The sequence below is a fragment of the Ochotona curzoniae genome, unplaced genomic scaffold (assembly GCF_017591425.1).
Source record: "Ochotona curzoniae isolate NIBS_2020 unplaced genomic scaffold, NIBS_Ocur_1.0 contig_2210, whole genome shotgun sequence".
In the NCBI taxonomy this organism is placed as follows: Eukaryota; Metazoa; Chordata; class Mammalia; order Lagomorpha; family Ochotonidae; genus Ochotona; species Ochotona curzoniae.
Window position 1 is genome coordinate 35143984 of NW_024465369.1, and position 15651 is coordinate 35159634.

Sequence of the window (15651 nt, forward strand, 5' to 3'; positions counted from 1 at the left end):
GGCCTCCTGGAAGCTATGGCGCCCTCAGAAGGGAAGGCTGTTCCTCTGCCTCCGCTGCAAAATGCTCTTGTCTTTCACCGATGTAGATCTCTGGGCATTGTCTTACCAAATCATTTATAAATTTAGTAGAAAGTGAATTTCTAGGTAAAAGGACAAGCATGGTTTGAGGAGCTTGATATATATCATCAAATGGCTCTTAAGATACAGACTGCTCCAATTTATTAACAGAAAATTAAAATGTTCATTTTACTTCACTTTAGTATGCTTGCTTCAACACTGGACATATCATTCTTTCATATCTTTACTAAATTTAATCATCAAAAAGATAAAATATATTATTTTAGTTTTCATTTCTTTGGTTACTAGTGTGAAATATGTGATGGCATTCCCATGTTTAATGATTATTTTAATTTCTTCTTTTGTAAATCATCTATGACTTTTGTTGTTCCCTTGTATTTAAGTGTTTATCTTTTTCATGAATGTTTTATTCATTATGATTATTAACCTCATGCATAGAAGCCATAGTAGTTCAATGAAGGTAATATTTTTCACCCCCTTCCACCCATGCAATCAATTTATTTAAGATACAGAATTACTAATATGTAAATTTCTCAAGCATGGTTACAAATGTTAAAACTTTATAGATGCCAACAATGTAACCAATTTTTCTACTTTATTCTGTAAAAGTTGATTTTACCACAGGTAGTACTTCTTTCAAAGCCCCCTATATGCAGAGTTCAATAACTTCAATTGTGTGGCATGAGCAACGCAGTTAACAGGAGGTTAATACATACAAATGGAGTGTTGGAGAAGTGTCAATGATCAACTTCCTAATATCTGCACTCACACAGTGGTGGGGGCATGTCACTGTGGAGTTGAGTTGTTTTCGGGTATTCTTAAAGAGCTTAACCAAATGTAACAAGTCCTTCTGGTTGTTGTGAGTAGACTTTGCAAAACACACTCCAGAGGCCCACTGCTTACTAAAGTCCAGAACCTGCCCTTCCCTACCCCTCCTTTTGGAAGCAGGATCAGAATAACAGCAGGCTGAGGAACAAAGGAAGCTACTTCCCTTGTCTGTCACACTAGCTCTTCAGCTGGGCAGAAACATCAAGGTTGCAGTGAAGGAAAAGATGACAAGAGTAAAACTTTGCAGAAAACAGAACGAACTTTTCAGGTATAACATAGCTCTGTGACTAACACCAGCTGGACAGAGGTAAGGCAGGGGGACAGTAGGTGTTGTCAGGGGATGTTCTTTTGGCAGAGATCGAGAGACCAAAGGATACACAAATATTGCTTCACCAGTAAGCAAATAGCTTCCCTTTTACTTAAAAGGCTGTTTCTTAACTTACTTTACTGGAATAAAGATCCTTAAAGAAATCCATCATTATATTCTAGTTGTACTTTTTCCAAAAATTCTGATCTCTGCTCTAAATTCCATGAAACACAAGCTGTCAAACTTATTAATAAAAAACTTAAAAATGAACACTGGACCAATTCCTGAGCCCCTCTATGAGAACTGGCCTCCTCAGCCCTGTGGCCTGAGTCTGGTCACGGGAGAGAGGAGGTTGCATGCACTGAGACCCTCAGTTTGGATGCGGTGGCAGTGACAGCCATGATGCATCAGACACTGGTGGGCTGACAGCAAGGGGTTTCATGCCCTGGACAACTGCCTCTGCACAGCAACTCTACATGCAAGAGCATAAGCAGTTTCATAAAAAATGGAATTAGAAGTACAGTTTGTTTTGGTGCAAAAAGTTTTTTGAAACCTATGCAGTTTTTCGTAACATATATTATATTTTCCATATGTTCATAAAACATTTTTTGGACAAAATTAACCTTTCAAAATTTTTTCAAGTATTTTCACATGTCTATATATTAGTGTTTCATTTAAGATCTCTTGAAACAAACAAGCAAACAAACAAAACTCCACAGCCTAAAAATATAAATCCTGGGGCCTAGTGCCATGGTGTAGTAGGCTGGGTTTCTGTCTTTGTTATCCGCATCCCATTTGGAGCCAGTTCATGACGCAGCTGCTCCATTTCCAATCCAGCTCCCTGCTTACAGTCTGGGAAAGCAGCAAACAGCCCAAGTGTTGGAGCCCCTGCACCTGCATGGGAGACCTGGAGGAGGCTCCTGGCTTCAGATCAGCTCAGCTCTAGCTGTTGGGGCCATTAAAAAATAATAATAATCTTGAGTTATACTGTTATAACTTTCAAGTAAAAATCAGGTTTAATATATTTAATGCTTCCTTTTTTACTCAATTTGTTTTTGTCAATTAAAAAGCTGATAACTGAGGCCTTCTGACCAGCTTTTTCTTTCTTTCTTTCTTTCTTTCTTTATTTTTACTGGAAGGACAGATTTACAGAGAGAAAGATTTTCCATCCACTCCCCAACTGGCTGCAACAGCCAGAGCTGAGCCAATTTTAAGCCAGGAGTTCTTCTGAGTCTCCCACACAGTACAGGGTCCCAGTGCTTTGGGCCATCCTTTACTGCTTTCCCAGGCTACAGGTAGGGAGCTGGAAGAGAAGTGGAGCGGCCGGGACACGAACCAGCACCCACATGGGGTCATGGCTCATGCAAAGTAAGGATTTAGCCACTAGGCTATCGCACCAGGCCCGTCCAACCTATTTTTATAGTCTAGGGATCTCCAGCCTAATTCACTGAGATATGAGTATGATAAATAACCATTTATTTCTCCTAATTTTAGGTTACTAGTCTGATAATCTGTCTTTAATGAATCTTTTAAAAAGTCCATAGGAATTCTGGCCAAAAATTTCAAACTTAAAATCCAAATTAAAATAAAATAACATAATATCCAGAAAGATTAAGGAAACAAATATGATATAGTCTTACCTTATTTGTCCTGGATATAAATTCCAATACAAATAAAGCATGTCAGGTGCTTGCTTACCTGAGCCATCAGTAGGAACTGAACTTGCATTGATTCCAGAAAGTCCAAACAAAGGACACTCTCGGTCTGTGTTGACATGACCCCATTTGTGACATTTAATGCATCTCACATTTCGAACCTGAGAAACAGTGAATATAATATTTATTACTAAGACAAAATAAGCTGGTCAATATTCAACATCTTATATCTTGGCAAAGTTTAAATGAAAAGATTCACATTTTAAAAGATCCAGGGACAGATATTTGGCAAACATTTAAGACGCCATCTGGGATGCTCACATCCCATCGTGGAAGTGGCTCCAGTTTCCAATTCCACCTTCCTGCTAATGCTCACCCTGGGAGACAGTAGGTGATGGCTCAAGTAGTTAAGTCACTGCCAACCACAAGGGAGATTTAGATGGAGCTTCTGGATCCTGGCTTCAGATTGCTTCTGCTTTAAGTCACTGTGAGCATCCAGGGAGTGAACTAGCAGTCAGAAATACTTTCTCTGCCTCTCAAATAAGTAACTACAAACAAAAACAGAAACAGGGAGCCAGTGCTATAGCACTATTAGTGGGTGTGGTGCCAGCATCCCATATGGGTGGCATTTGGAGGCCCAGCTACTCCACTTTCAGTACAACTCCCTGTTAATGTGCCTGGGATAGAAGATGGCCAAGTGCTTGAATCCCTACATGGGGAGGAGACTCGGAACAAGCTCTTCACTCTAGTTTTGGCCATCTAGTTTGGGTCATCTAGTCTGTCCCAACTCTGGCCACTGCCGTCATTTGGGGAGTGAGCCAGTAGATCAAGATCTCTCCTGCCTTTCCCTCTGTAACTCAAGTCTTTCAAATAAATAAATAAATCTTCAAAAGAAGAAGAAGAAGAAGAAAAAAGAACTCCAAAGAGACTTTAGAACTATGTTTGGTAATTTAATGCAAACACTAAAATCTTTTGCTATAATCTCTTATCAAAAACTATGCTGAATCCAATTTCTTTTTGCCTCTTGTTTGGTGGCAATACAACAAAGAAATGGCAAAATAAATAAATAAATAAGAATTAATCACAGTTTAGTTTTAATGTGCCGACTTTTCAACATTTTCAACCCATAAAATTCATTTTATTTACTTATTTGAAAGACAGAGACAGAATGCTCCCATTCATTCTTTCACTCCAAAATGCCTGCAACATTAAGGGCTGGGCAGGGCCCAAACCGAGGAGACATGAATGCAATCCAGGTCCCCCTCACGGGTGGAAAGAAGTCAGTGAATCGAGCCATCTCTTCTACCTCCATGGTCTGCACTGGCAGAGTTAAGTTAGAGCTGGGAATCAAATCCAGGCACTCTAATGGGGGCTTTTCATTTTTTTAAAGGTTTATTTATTTTTATTGGAAAGGCGATATACAGAGAGGAGGAGAGACAGAGAGGAAGATCTTCCATCCAATGATTCACTCCCCAACTGGCCGCAACGGCTGGAGCTGAGCCAATCCAAAGCCAGGAGCCAGGAGCTCTTCCAGGTCTCCCAAGCGGGTGCAGGGTCCCAAAGCTTTGGGCCATCCTTGACTGCTTTCCAGGCCACAAGCAGGGAGCTGGATGGGAAGTGGAGCCGCCAGGATCAGAACCAGGGCCCATACTGGATCCCAGAGCGTGCAACACGAGGACTTTAACCACTATGCTATTATGTCAGGTCCCATTCTTTCTTTTTTCCTTTCATTCGTTTTAATTTGAAATGCAGATTTAGAGAGAGAGATTTTTAATCTGCTGGTTCACTCCCCAGATGGCTGTAACAGGTAGAGCTGAAGTCCAAAGCCAGGTCCCTGGAGCTTCTACCAGATCTCCCATGTGGGTGCAGGGGTCTGAGCACTTGGTCCATCTTTTGCTGTATTTTCAGGCAAATTAGCAGGGAGGTATATTGGAAATAGAGTAGCCATTTCTCAAGCCAGTGCCATTAAGGGCTGTCAGCACCAGAGGGGAAGCCCCAGAACACAGGTATATTATATGTTAGGTTAAATGGCTGCTTGCTAAGCTTTCAAATTTCTTTTATTTATTTATTTGAATGTCAGACAGCTCTTCCATTTACTGCTTTACTCCCCCAAATCATACAATATCCAGGACTTGTCCATGCCAAACCCAGGAGCCTGGACTTCAATTTAGGCTCCCTGTATGGGAAACCCAATACTTCTGCCCTCCAGATCTGTGTTAAAAGCAAACTGTGCTAGAAATGGAGGTGGGACTTGAACTCACATACTCTGATGGCCCTGGATGCAAACACCCCAGCAATGTTTTGTTTTCCTTTTGCTGCTTATTTGTTTGAAAGTTAGTATTACAAAAAGAGAGAGGGACTAGGCTAGCGTTGTGGTACGGCAGACTAAGCCTCTCCATGTGACAATGGCATCCCATATGAATACAGGTTCAAGTCTTGGCTGCTATATTTCTTATTCAGCCTCCTATTAATGCATCTAGGAAAGCAGCAGAAAACGGCCCAAGTGCTTAGGTCCCTGCAGCCTCGTGGAAAACCCAGAAGTTCCAGAGTCCTGGCTTCAGCCTGGCACAGCTCTGGCTGTTACCATCTGGGTGAGTGAATGAGCAAAGAGTCTCTCTTTCTGTCTCTTGCCCTCTGTAGCAATGCCTTTTGAATAAGTAAAAAGTAAAAATCTAAACATAAGGCAAAAAACACACAAAATTTGAAAAAACACAGAGAGGTAGACAGAGAATGCCAACTTCTTCATCTTTTGGTTCACTCTGCAAATGGCTGCAGAGGCCAAGTCTGGTCCAGGTCAAAGCCAGAATCCAAAACCTTCAGGTCTCCCACATCATTCCCAACCACATTAGTAAAGAGCTAGAGCAGAGGGGCACAGTTGATGTGATGCTGACGTCCCAAACACAACAGCTTTGTCAGGCCAAGAACCTGCACCCACCCATGATTCAAATTTTTGACCCAGAGTTGGCCAAGTTTTTCTCTATATAGGTTTAGACAGTGAACAGCTTAGGCTTTTCAGAATAGGTGCTTGTCTCTGTTGCAGCTGCTCTACTCCACTATTTTAGTAGGAAAATAGACACAGACAAAATGTAAATGATCACATAAGGTAAAATTCCAATACAATTTTTTTGTTTGTTTTTAAATATTTATTTATTTTTACTGGAAAGGTGGATATACAGAGAGGAGGAGAGACAGAGAGGAAGATCTTCCATCTGATGGTTCACTCCCCAAGTGGCTGCAATGGCTAGAGCTAAGCCAATCAAAAGCCAAAAGCCAGGAGCTCTTCCAGGTCTCCCAACGTGAGTGCAGGGTCCCAAAGCTTTGGGCCGTCCTTGACTGCTTTCCCAGGCCACAGGCAGGGAGCTGGATGGGAAGTGGAGCTGTGGGGATTAGAACCGACACCCATATAGGATCCCGGGAGTGCAAGGCAAGGACCTTAACCACTACACTATCATGCCGGGCCCATCCAATACAAATTTATTTTGTAAGAATTTGGTCTTCTGGTGAATACATTCTAGTTCTTAACAAATAATAGCTTTAGAATCTGTTCTTAACCTTAAGTGGTTTCCCCAAATTTTTTGAAAACTCGGAGACTGGGCCTGTAGTTGCTTCTAATACCAGCATCCTATGTCAGGGTGCAGCTTGGAGTCCCAGCTGCTCAGCCTGCAATTCAGCTTCCTGCTAACACACCTGGGAAAGCAGTGAATGATGGTCCTAGGGCTTGAGCCCCTGCCACACATGGAGGACCCTGGCTCCCGGCCTCAGTCTAACCCAACTCTGGGTGCTGTGGTCCTTTGGAAAAGTGGACAAGTGGATTCAAGATCTCACTCTTTGCTCTCTCTCTCTGCTTCTGTTATTTTTTTCAAATAAATACATAAATCTTAAAAAGAAACTACAGATACCAATATTATTATAAACCTCACTGCAAAAGTTTGATACTATCTTGTATTAGTCCTACTAAACTTAATATTTTCTCCCTATTTCTCATATTACCTGGTATAAGCCACAGAGTCCTTTTTCACCTTAAATTCCTTTTGGACAACACTATTATTTATGAAATACAAATTATTCCTAAAAATTATGTGTCACATTGGGTGGCAGTTCCCCATCGCATGTGTAATGCCGTGGCTGGGAAGCTGGGCAGGGTTTCTCCTCCTGTATTCCCTTGTCCCCCACATACAGGAAGAAGAAAAAGAAAATGTGTAAACAATGGTCTCGCCCACTATCCCCTAATCTTGTACCTTTCCAACTCCGATCAACTATGCAAATATCATAAAAAAGAGGACCCAGTGTCATAGCCTAGTGGCTAAATCCTTGCCTTGCATGTGCTGGGATCCCATAGGGCCGCCGGTTCAATATACTTGCAGCCCTGCTTCCCATCCAGCTCCCTGCCTGTGGCCGGGGAAAGCAGTGGAGGATGGCCCAAAGCCTTGAGACCCTGCACTCACATTGGGAGACCTGGAAAAAGCTCCTGGCTTCAGATTGGCTCAGCTCCTCTCTGTATGTCTGATTTTCCAATTAAAAAAATCTTTAAAACAAAAAACAAAACAAAACAAAAAAGAGAAAAGAAAAAATTATGTGTCACTTGCCTGAATACCAAATGGCTGATCTCTGATGTTCATGTCATCTTTGGCGTATCTATAAAGTACAGAAAGTGTACAAGCAAAATATTAGAAATAACAATAAATTAAACAGGAGTTAATCTGGAAAACTTTACAGTTTTAAGAATACTAAAAAAGTATTATTGCTTCCATGAGTATATAAAACTAAAAGATCTACTTAGTATTTCTAAACATTTCTTTGGTCTATCTAGTCCAATAATTTGTGATTTTAAAAAACAAAGTATAAAAAAAAATGTATTTCCTAAATGTACCAGTCCTTACTTTTCTCGGGGGGCTCCTTTCTGCCATTCAAACTTGTACTCTGTCTCTCCTTCTGTTTCTTCTTTCTGGAAATGTTCAGAGAAAATTCTTTCAATTTTTCTATAAAATCACAATCAATTGCAATTAATACAAACAGAAAACAGTGCTTACCTCTTTATTTTCTTGATTGCATATCAAAAGTATAGGGGAAAAAATTAGGAAAAAAAATCAATAAAAATTTATGGAGCCTATTATAACATCATGGTATTTAATCGTGATTTCTGAGAATTTACTGATTAGACTTTTGTTGTTTCGCAAGATAAAATTTCACAGCATGGAAGGATGAACCACAATTCCAAACAAAATATAGTATTTAATAAGCACATTATTTCCAAGTTTTAAACATTTATGCTTTTTACTGATATTTTCAATGTCTAAATATTTTTAGAAAGGACAAGAGAAATATATGCAAATTATTTCAGAAAAATGCACTTCTGATATTTTTTCCTAACCCAAAAGACACATCATAAAATGATATTACTAAACAAAGAAAAAAATTTAGTATTTACTCTGTTGCTGTACTGTTATTTTAAATAATTCTCACAGATTATCTGCTACTTAAAAAAAAATATTCATCATAGCAGCTCTCAATTTATCTTCACTCATACCAAAGCCAAAAGAAAGAAAAAAGAAATAGAAAAGAGGAAATACCTTTTCTAGCTCCAGGTGGGGCCTCATACATGAAATTAAGGCCATTCTTCACACGTTCATCTCCCATAAGCAACCTAAATAGGACACAAAGTTAATCATTTTACACAGAAGGAAAGAATTGTAAGTTACCTATTCCAAAAATAGCCTTAAAGGTATTAAGATAAAATACTTTTATATATATTTACTTATTTGAAAGGCAGAGTCATGGGGAGAAGGAAAGACAGAGATCTTCCATCTGCTGGTTCACTCCCCAGATGGCTGCTCAAGGGCTTAAGCCAGGAAGCTGGGACTCCATCCAGCTCTCCCACATGCACTGCAAGAGTCTAAGCACTTGGACCATCTCTCCCGTCTCTCCCAGGCACATTAGCAAGGAGCTGATATGGAAGTGGAGCAGCCAGGATTTAAACAGTGCTCATATGTGATGCTGGCATTGCATGTAGTGGTTTGAACAGGTGTGCCACAGTGCTAGCCTGAAGGTAAAATACCTTTGTTGGAGATAAAGTTCCAATATTTTATTTTAGTGGCTGAATGACACTTGAAGTTTCTAAATGGAAAACATATAGTGCTGCTTTCTAGGTAACTCTACAAGTTCTGAGATCTTCCCATGTGAGAGATTCTGCCTCATCCAACAGAGAATCAAAAAATGACATGACCATTCTTACAGGGTTTGATTAAATTCTGAAGTACTGTTGAAAGAGGGCTAGCTCTGTAATATTACATGCCATCATAAAATTGAAGTCAAGTTAGAAAGTTAATCCTTCCTAATTACAAAAGATTAAATACTTCTCAAACATTTATTAGAGTAAAAAAATCAATGAGATTAAATTCTTTACTGAGGAAGAATTGTTTTTAGAAATTGTACAACAGGCTAATACAATGGAATCAGTGTCTGTGGCATCTCAGAGATCCTACTTTTAAAATAGTTTTTAAAGATTTATTTTTTTATTATTTTTTCATTGGAAAGGCGGATATACAGAGAGGAGAGACAGAGAGGAAGATCCTCTGTCTGATGATTCACTCCCCAAGCGAGCGCAACGGCCGATGCTATGCCGATCCGAAGCCAGGAGCCTCTTCCGGGTCTCCCATGCGGGTGTAGGAAGGGAAGCAGGGCTGCCGGGATTAGAACCGGCGCCCATATGGGATCCCGGGCGTGCAAGGCGAGGACCTTAACCACTGCACCACCACGCCGGGCCCTAAAATAGTTTTTAAAAATTACTTTATTTTGGAAGTCTAGCGCAACAGTTAGTGGCTAACTCCTCACATTGCATGTACCAGGATCCCACATTGGCGCCAATTCATGTCCCAGCTGTTCCACTTCCCATCCAGCTCCTGCTTATGGTCTGAGAAAACATTCGAGAATGGCCTAAAGCCTTGGGACCCTGCACCCGTGTGGGAGACCTGGAGGAAGTTCCTGGCTCTATGCTTCAGATCAGCTCAGCTCCGGCTGTTGCAGCCACTTGGGGAATGAACCAGCGGTGGGAAGATCTTCCTCTCTGTCTCTCCTTCTCTCTGTAGATCCGAGTTTGCAATAAAATAGGTAAATCTTTAAAAAAACAAAAACAAAAAACACATGAGTTACTATATTCAGTTTTGAACTCTAGATTCATATCCTTTACTAGACTTTCCTCGAGAGCAGAAGCTACATTTTCATACACTCGGAGAGGCCCCTCCAACACTTTTTCCTTGCATGAAACAGTAGGTACAGTTAACCAGGTTACATAAACATTTGCAAGACAAGTATGTAATGGCACTGAGGTTTTCCTTTTCTTTTTTGATTATTTTTTATTTTTATTTTACCCTATTTATTTTAAAGACAAAGAGATAGAGAAAATACAAATCCCCCATGTGCCCCACAGCAGCTTGGAATGTATGAGGCCAGAGCCAGGCAGCAACTCAGTTCGGTCTTCCGCACGGATGACATGGATTCAAGCACCGAGGCTCTCACCTGCTGCCTCCAAACATTTGCGTCAGCAGGAAGCTGGAACTGAAGCAGAGATGTGACTCCAACCCAGCCTCTGACACGGACACGGATATGGGCTTCACAAGCAGCATCTTCACGTACACCCCCAAATCACTTAGCGCTCTTAGGGCACTAGGCTTTAGCAATCGCCTCAAAGTCTTTTATGAAATCCTAATTTCTGTAGAAGCCTGCAAATGCCTGCTTCCTTTGTTCAACTATAGGAAACATACAAGGAGCTGCAATTCCCGAGGAGGCAATGAACACTTCAACAATAATAAATTACAGATGCATGGCCGGCAGCTGCACAGCTGGCATTTCGTCTAAGCACTGGACACTCTTATCTTCATCAACATCCAACCACACAGATGAGTTCTGGTTCCTTCATTTTTCTCTCAATGTACAATTTAAAAGACAGTAATATTTTGGTATGACTTGGTACAGATTTCTTATTTTGATCAAAAACAATGACTGAGTGGAAATTTTATTGTCTGTTCTATAGTTTCAAATGAAACTTCTTCAACTCTGTATAACCTATATAACTACACCACTAGTACTCATTTGAGTGGTTAGCCAAGAGAAATGAGTTTCAGTGTTAAGACTGGTAAATACAAAATGACAATAGTTAAAAGGCAGGTACCATGCCAAAAGAAACAATGAAGAATTTTAGCTATGAGCATACTATTAACAGAACAAGTATGTGCAGGTAGAATAAAGACACTTTCGAAGTGTCCCATGCTTCTTCAAGTGCATATTAAAATCTCTTTGTAAGATGTTTCAGCACAGCAAGTTAAGCCACTATATGGGACGCCCATATCCCACACTGGAATGCCTGGGATGGAATTTGACCTCGGTTTCCAATACAATTTCTTGCTAGTGTACCCAGTGAAGCAACAGATGATAGATGGCAGGAGAAGTTGGGTTCCTGCCACCCCCACACGAGACCCTGATGGTGTTCTTCGGAGCTGACTTGAGTTGGGCTCACCACTGACTTGGACCATCTGGGTAGTGAACCAGCAGATGGGAGATCTCTCACACTCTCCCCCGTTGTCACTTTGCATCTCAAATAAGTAAAACTTAAAAGCAAACAAACAAAAAAACAGGTTTCAGCAGTTTAAGTATAGATGTTTATTGTTCCTCTAAGTTTTGCTTTCATATGAGACCTGCTCACAGACTCTAATGAGTTACACAAATTATTATTTTATGTGAATTATGGGTAAAGTTATTTTACGTGAATTATGGATAAAGTCAGAAAAAATGGCCCTTTACAGATGTGACAGTAAAGACAAGCATTCACAGAAAAAGAACAGGCTCCTGGTATTGGTGAAGTCAACTCCAAAAAGCTAAATTAATAGACAATTCAGTAAGTGATTCATTCACTATTCATTATTTTAAAAACACTAGTAATAGGAATTTCTTACCTATTATCATACGATTCTTGTTCTTTAAGATACTGCTGCATCAACTCTTCTTGTTTCTTCTTGTCATATGATATTTTCTGTTCTGCCATCCATACCTAAATTAGTGAGGTTAAAACATGTAAATTACATAGCTGAACTCAAACACTTAAGGACGTTCTAAGTATAAGACACTACCATTTATGTTTATAACATAGTCCAATTTGGTCATAATGGCATCATCACAAGATAATAAGTGAAAAGTCTGTTTTCTGTATAATGGCATTCAAACAGTTAAACTGTCAGGCAAAAAAGTCAAACTTAAGGCCAATTCCATGGCATAACAGGTTAAACCTTCACCAGTATGAGCTATGGGCACAGGGTCGAGTCCCAGCTGCTCTGTTTCCCATCCAGCTCCTTGCTAATGGTCTGGAAAAGGAGGGAAGACTTGCCGAAGGCTTTAGGGCCCTGAACCCACAGGGGAGACCCAGAAGCAGCTTCTGGATCCTGGCTTTGGATTGGTTCACCTCCAGCAGTTGCTACCAACTGAGGAGTGAATCAGCAGACAGATCTCTCTCTCTCTCTTTCTGTAACTGCCAATAAAAAATGTCAGACTTGGACCCGGCATGGTGGCCTAGCAGCTAAAGTCCTCGGCTTGAAAGCGCCAGGATCCCATATGGGTGTCGGTTCTAATCCCAGGGGCCCAATTTCCCAGGTCCCTGCTTGTGGCCTGGGAAAGCAGTTGAGGACAGCCCAAAGCCTTGGGACCCTGCACCCGCGTGGGAGACCTGGAGGAGGTTTCTGGCTCCTGGCTTCAGAATGGTGCAGCACTGGCCGTTGTGGTCACCTGGGGAGTGAATCATTGAATGGAAGAATTTCCTCTCTGTCTCTCCTCCTGTTTATCTGATTTTGCAATAAAAAAAATAAATAAATCTTAAAAAAAGAGAAAAAATGTCAGATTTGAGATCTACTCTGAACTTAGTCCCTGAATAATTTAAGGAAAAAGAACAAATATCTTTCTATATGAATATCTGTAATCTAGGTAAGTCTTCAGCACAGGATACTTTCTTGTATAGCCTTTCAAAGATGCTCCATTGCATACTTAAGCAAGAGAACATACATAACACACTTTTCAAATAAATAAGATGCTCTCTCTATATATGTATGTTAAATGAGACATGTTATACACTACATATATTTACATATATAATTGGCTTTGTTTACTACTATATTTCAATTGAAAATCAGACAGATTTTCCATACACTATTTTACTTCTCAGAAGGCCACAACAGCTCAGGCTAAGAAGCCAGAAGGCAGGAACTTTGGTAGGGCCTCCCATGCGGGTGTAATCACTTGGACCATCCTCTACTGCTTTTCCAGGTCATTATTAGAGAGCTGGATTGGAACTGGAGCAGCCAGGACCAGAATTTGCCATCATATTACACGGAATGCGGGTATTGCTACAGCTTTACTACCAACCCCTAAAGCTATTAAAGCAAAACAAAACAAAAAAGTATTAACCGATTCATTTCAAAAATTATTGTGTACAGGCAACCAACATCTTATTAAGTGCCCAGCATGTCAAATCCTTGAACTACACCACCTCATAAGTTATGGAAATCGATGTGGGTCTTCCTGTTACTAAGTAGCAGATTAAGTATTAAAGATACTTCCACGTCCGACAGAGAGGACAGAGCTAAGGCCGCTGCGCGCTGCCGCTCCGCGGGGAAGCAGCGACGCCAGCACGGGCGATCTTCCCGGGAATCACCATGAACCCCCGCTCCTTCCGAATCTCCGGCAGCTCCAGCAGCGCAGCCCGGAGACCCCGGAGACCCCGGGAGCGGCGAGCCGGCTCCCGCCGCGCGTCTCTCCACTTACTTTTTTGATATTAGATTTGGAGGCAGGGTGAAAGTCTTTCTTGCACATGAAGTTGGCGAAGGACTTCCCCATCTTGGAGCCGGAGCGGGAGGCGGCAGCCCCTAAACACGGGGAGCGACGTAAACAAACGCAGCCGCCGAGCCGGAACCGCGCCTCAGGTCGCAGCCGTAACTTCCGAGGTCAAAGCAGGCAGCTTCCGGCAGCTCGCCCCTCCCTCGCCGCTTCATCCCGTCACTCCAGGGAGCTCGAGGCCAGGTGAGGGGAGGGCGGAGCCGAGCTGAAGTGGGATGGAGACTGGCCGACCTGCAGGGGCTTCCTGCCGGCCCGAGGGGCTCCCGGGCCGGGCTCCGGGGCCCAGCCGCACCGGCAGCGGCTTGGTGGCCGCAGGCTGTGGTGCCCGGTGCCAGCTTCCCTGCCGGGGGCGCCTGAACCTCAAGCCCGGCGCTGTCTGTGACAACTCTTGTACCCTGACCTGCAGGGTTTGGGGGCGGGCTGGGTTTCCACCGCTGTAGGTGACCCCAACCCAAGTCCTCCGCTGTGTGTATGGGGTGGGGAGAGTGACTTAAAGAATGAGGCTTTGGTTCCAATAATAACGGTAACAACTTTTATTGAAATACTTTACGTTCTGTGACTGGGTAAACACGTCACATGTTGTCTGAGTAGATTCTCCTAGCAGCCCCTTAAGAGTAATCTTGTTTCACTAATGAGGCCTGAGAAGGATTAAACGGCCCACACAGCTCACGGAGTGGTTGGACTAAGTTTTGGACCACAGCTAGAGGGAGACCCGGGACATAAGAGGTTGAAATAGGCCATGAAAAGTGCAGAAACAAGGGTGAACTCTAACCTTCTTTGAAGAGAGTTTTTGCTCAAGTCGTTTGTTTTTTGAGTCCAGAGCCTGGTCTCCCATGTGGGTGGCAGCGGTCCAAGCATGCGGGCAGTCTTCTGCATTAGCGGGGAGCTGGGTCGGGCAGCGCAGCCAAGACTAAAAGGCACTCAGATACGGATTAGACTCCCGCATCCCCGCGGGAAACCCTGAGAGAGTTCTGGGCTCCTGGCTTTGGCCTGGCTTAGCCCCAGCCGTTGTGACCATTTGCGGGGAGGGAGCAGCCAGCAAACAGAAGATCTCTTTCTATCTTTCTGCCTTCCAAATAAATAAAACAAATCTTTTTTTAAAAAGGTGAATTTCAGTGATGGGAATATGAAGGTTAATAAAACATGCTTTCAACCCCCAAGGATCTCACTATCCACTAAGGGGACTCACGTTTATGTACACAGAGTAGGATATATCCTTTATTACAGTAGAACTAGGAACAAGGATTCCAGAAATATGGAAATGGTGAAAAGAAATTCAGAGAAGTTTTCAGTTGAAAAAAAATCTTGCAGAATAAACTTGCCCTGTAGACTAGAAGCAGGAAGTTCTCATTGTCATTTTCATGTTAATTCTTATAGAACATGATGAATGTGCAAGCTATAAGACAGTATGTTTTTTAAAATTTTAATGTGCACACTTTATTATCTTTTGCAATGATATTTCTTGATCTTAAAGTAGAACTCTTTGATTTATATATACTTAAATTTTTTTCTCTTTCTATTTAGAAATTCTATATAATTTTTAGTTTAAAAAAATGCAGCCTTGTTCCTGTGACACTTTTGTGGCATTACCTCCAGCAACAGTTGGAAACAGGATTATTTTTGGGAAGAATTCAGATAGACTCTGTGATGAAGTGCAAGAAGTGGTTTATTTTCCTGCTGCAATTCATAGCCTTGGAGAACGTGTAAAGGTAGGTGAAATACACATCCTGTTATCATATCATATAAAGTTGTTTCTGTCAATTTGGCAGTTAGGGATAGATGGACAGAAAGGATTCTGATTGTTGTAAAACAGCAAAGGTAATCCTAAACTGTGAGAATAACAGTTAGGGCATGCAGTTAGCCTAGTGGTTTTAATGCCCATGTCTTTGGTATTTGGCTTGGATTTGA

At 41.7% G+C, this 15651-nt stretch overlaps 2 protein-coding genes across 3 annotated transcripts in view; one reads left to right on the forward strand and one right to left on the reverse strand.

Moving 5' to 3' along the window:
* Nucleotides 1–13826, reverse strand: part of CIR1 (corepressor interacting with RBPJ, CIR1) — a 35383-nt gene extending 21557 nt beyond the window's left edge. Inside the window, exons 1-7 of the mRNA XM_040971735.1 lie at nucleotides 13672–13826; nucleotides 11817–11911; nucleotides 8439–8512; nucleotides 7899–7909; nucleotides 7749–7813; nucleotides 7455–7503; nucleotides 2912–3029 (exon numbers count right to left, since the gene is read on the reverse strand). Of these exons, the coding sequence (XP_040827669.1) occupies nucleotides 2912–3029; nucleotides 7455–7503; nucleotides 7749–7813; nucleotides 7899–7909; nucleotides 8439–8512; nucleotides 11817–11911; nucleotides 13672–13743 (484 nt within the window). The 5' untranslated portion in view covers nucleotides 13744–13826. The remainder of the gene's footprint in view (nucleotides 1–2911; nucleotides 3030–7454; nucleotides 7504–7748; nucleotides 7814–7898; nucleotides 7910–8438; nucleotides 8513–11816; nucleotides 11912–13671) is intronic.
* A 67-nt stretch (nucleotides 13827–13893) lies between these two features.
* Nucleotides 13894–15651, forward strand: part of SCRN3 (secernin 3) — a 33959-nt gene continuing 32201 nt past the window's right edge. Inside the window, exons 1-2 of one of the 2 annotated variants that reach the window (XM_040971740.1) lie at nucleotides 13894–13926; nucleotides 15268–15452. In XM_040971740.1, coding sequence (XP_040827674.1) covers nucleotides 15297–15452 — 156 coding nt within the window. In that variant the 5' untranslated portion in view covers nucleotides 13894–13926; nucleotides 15268–15296. Of the gene's footprint in view, nucleotides 13927–14830; nucleotides 15453–15651 lie in introns of those variants that run through there. The other variant, XM_040971741.1, reaches the window with a different exon arrangement.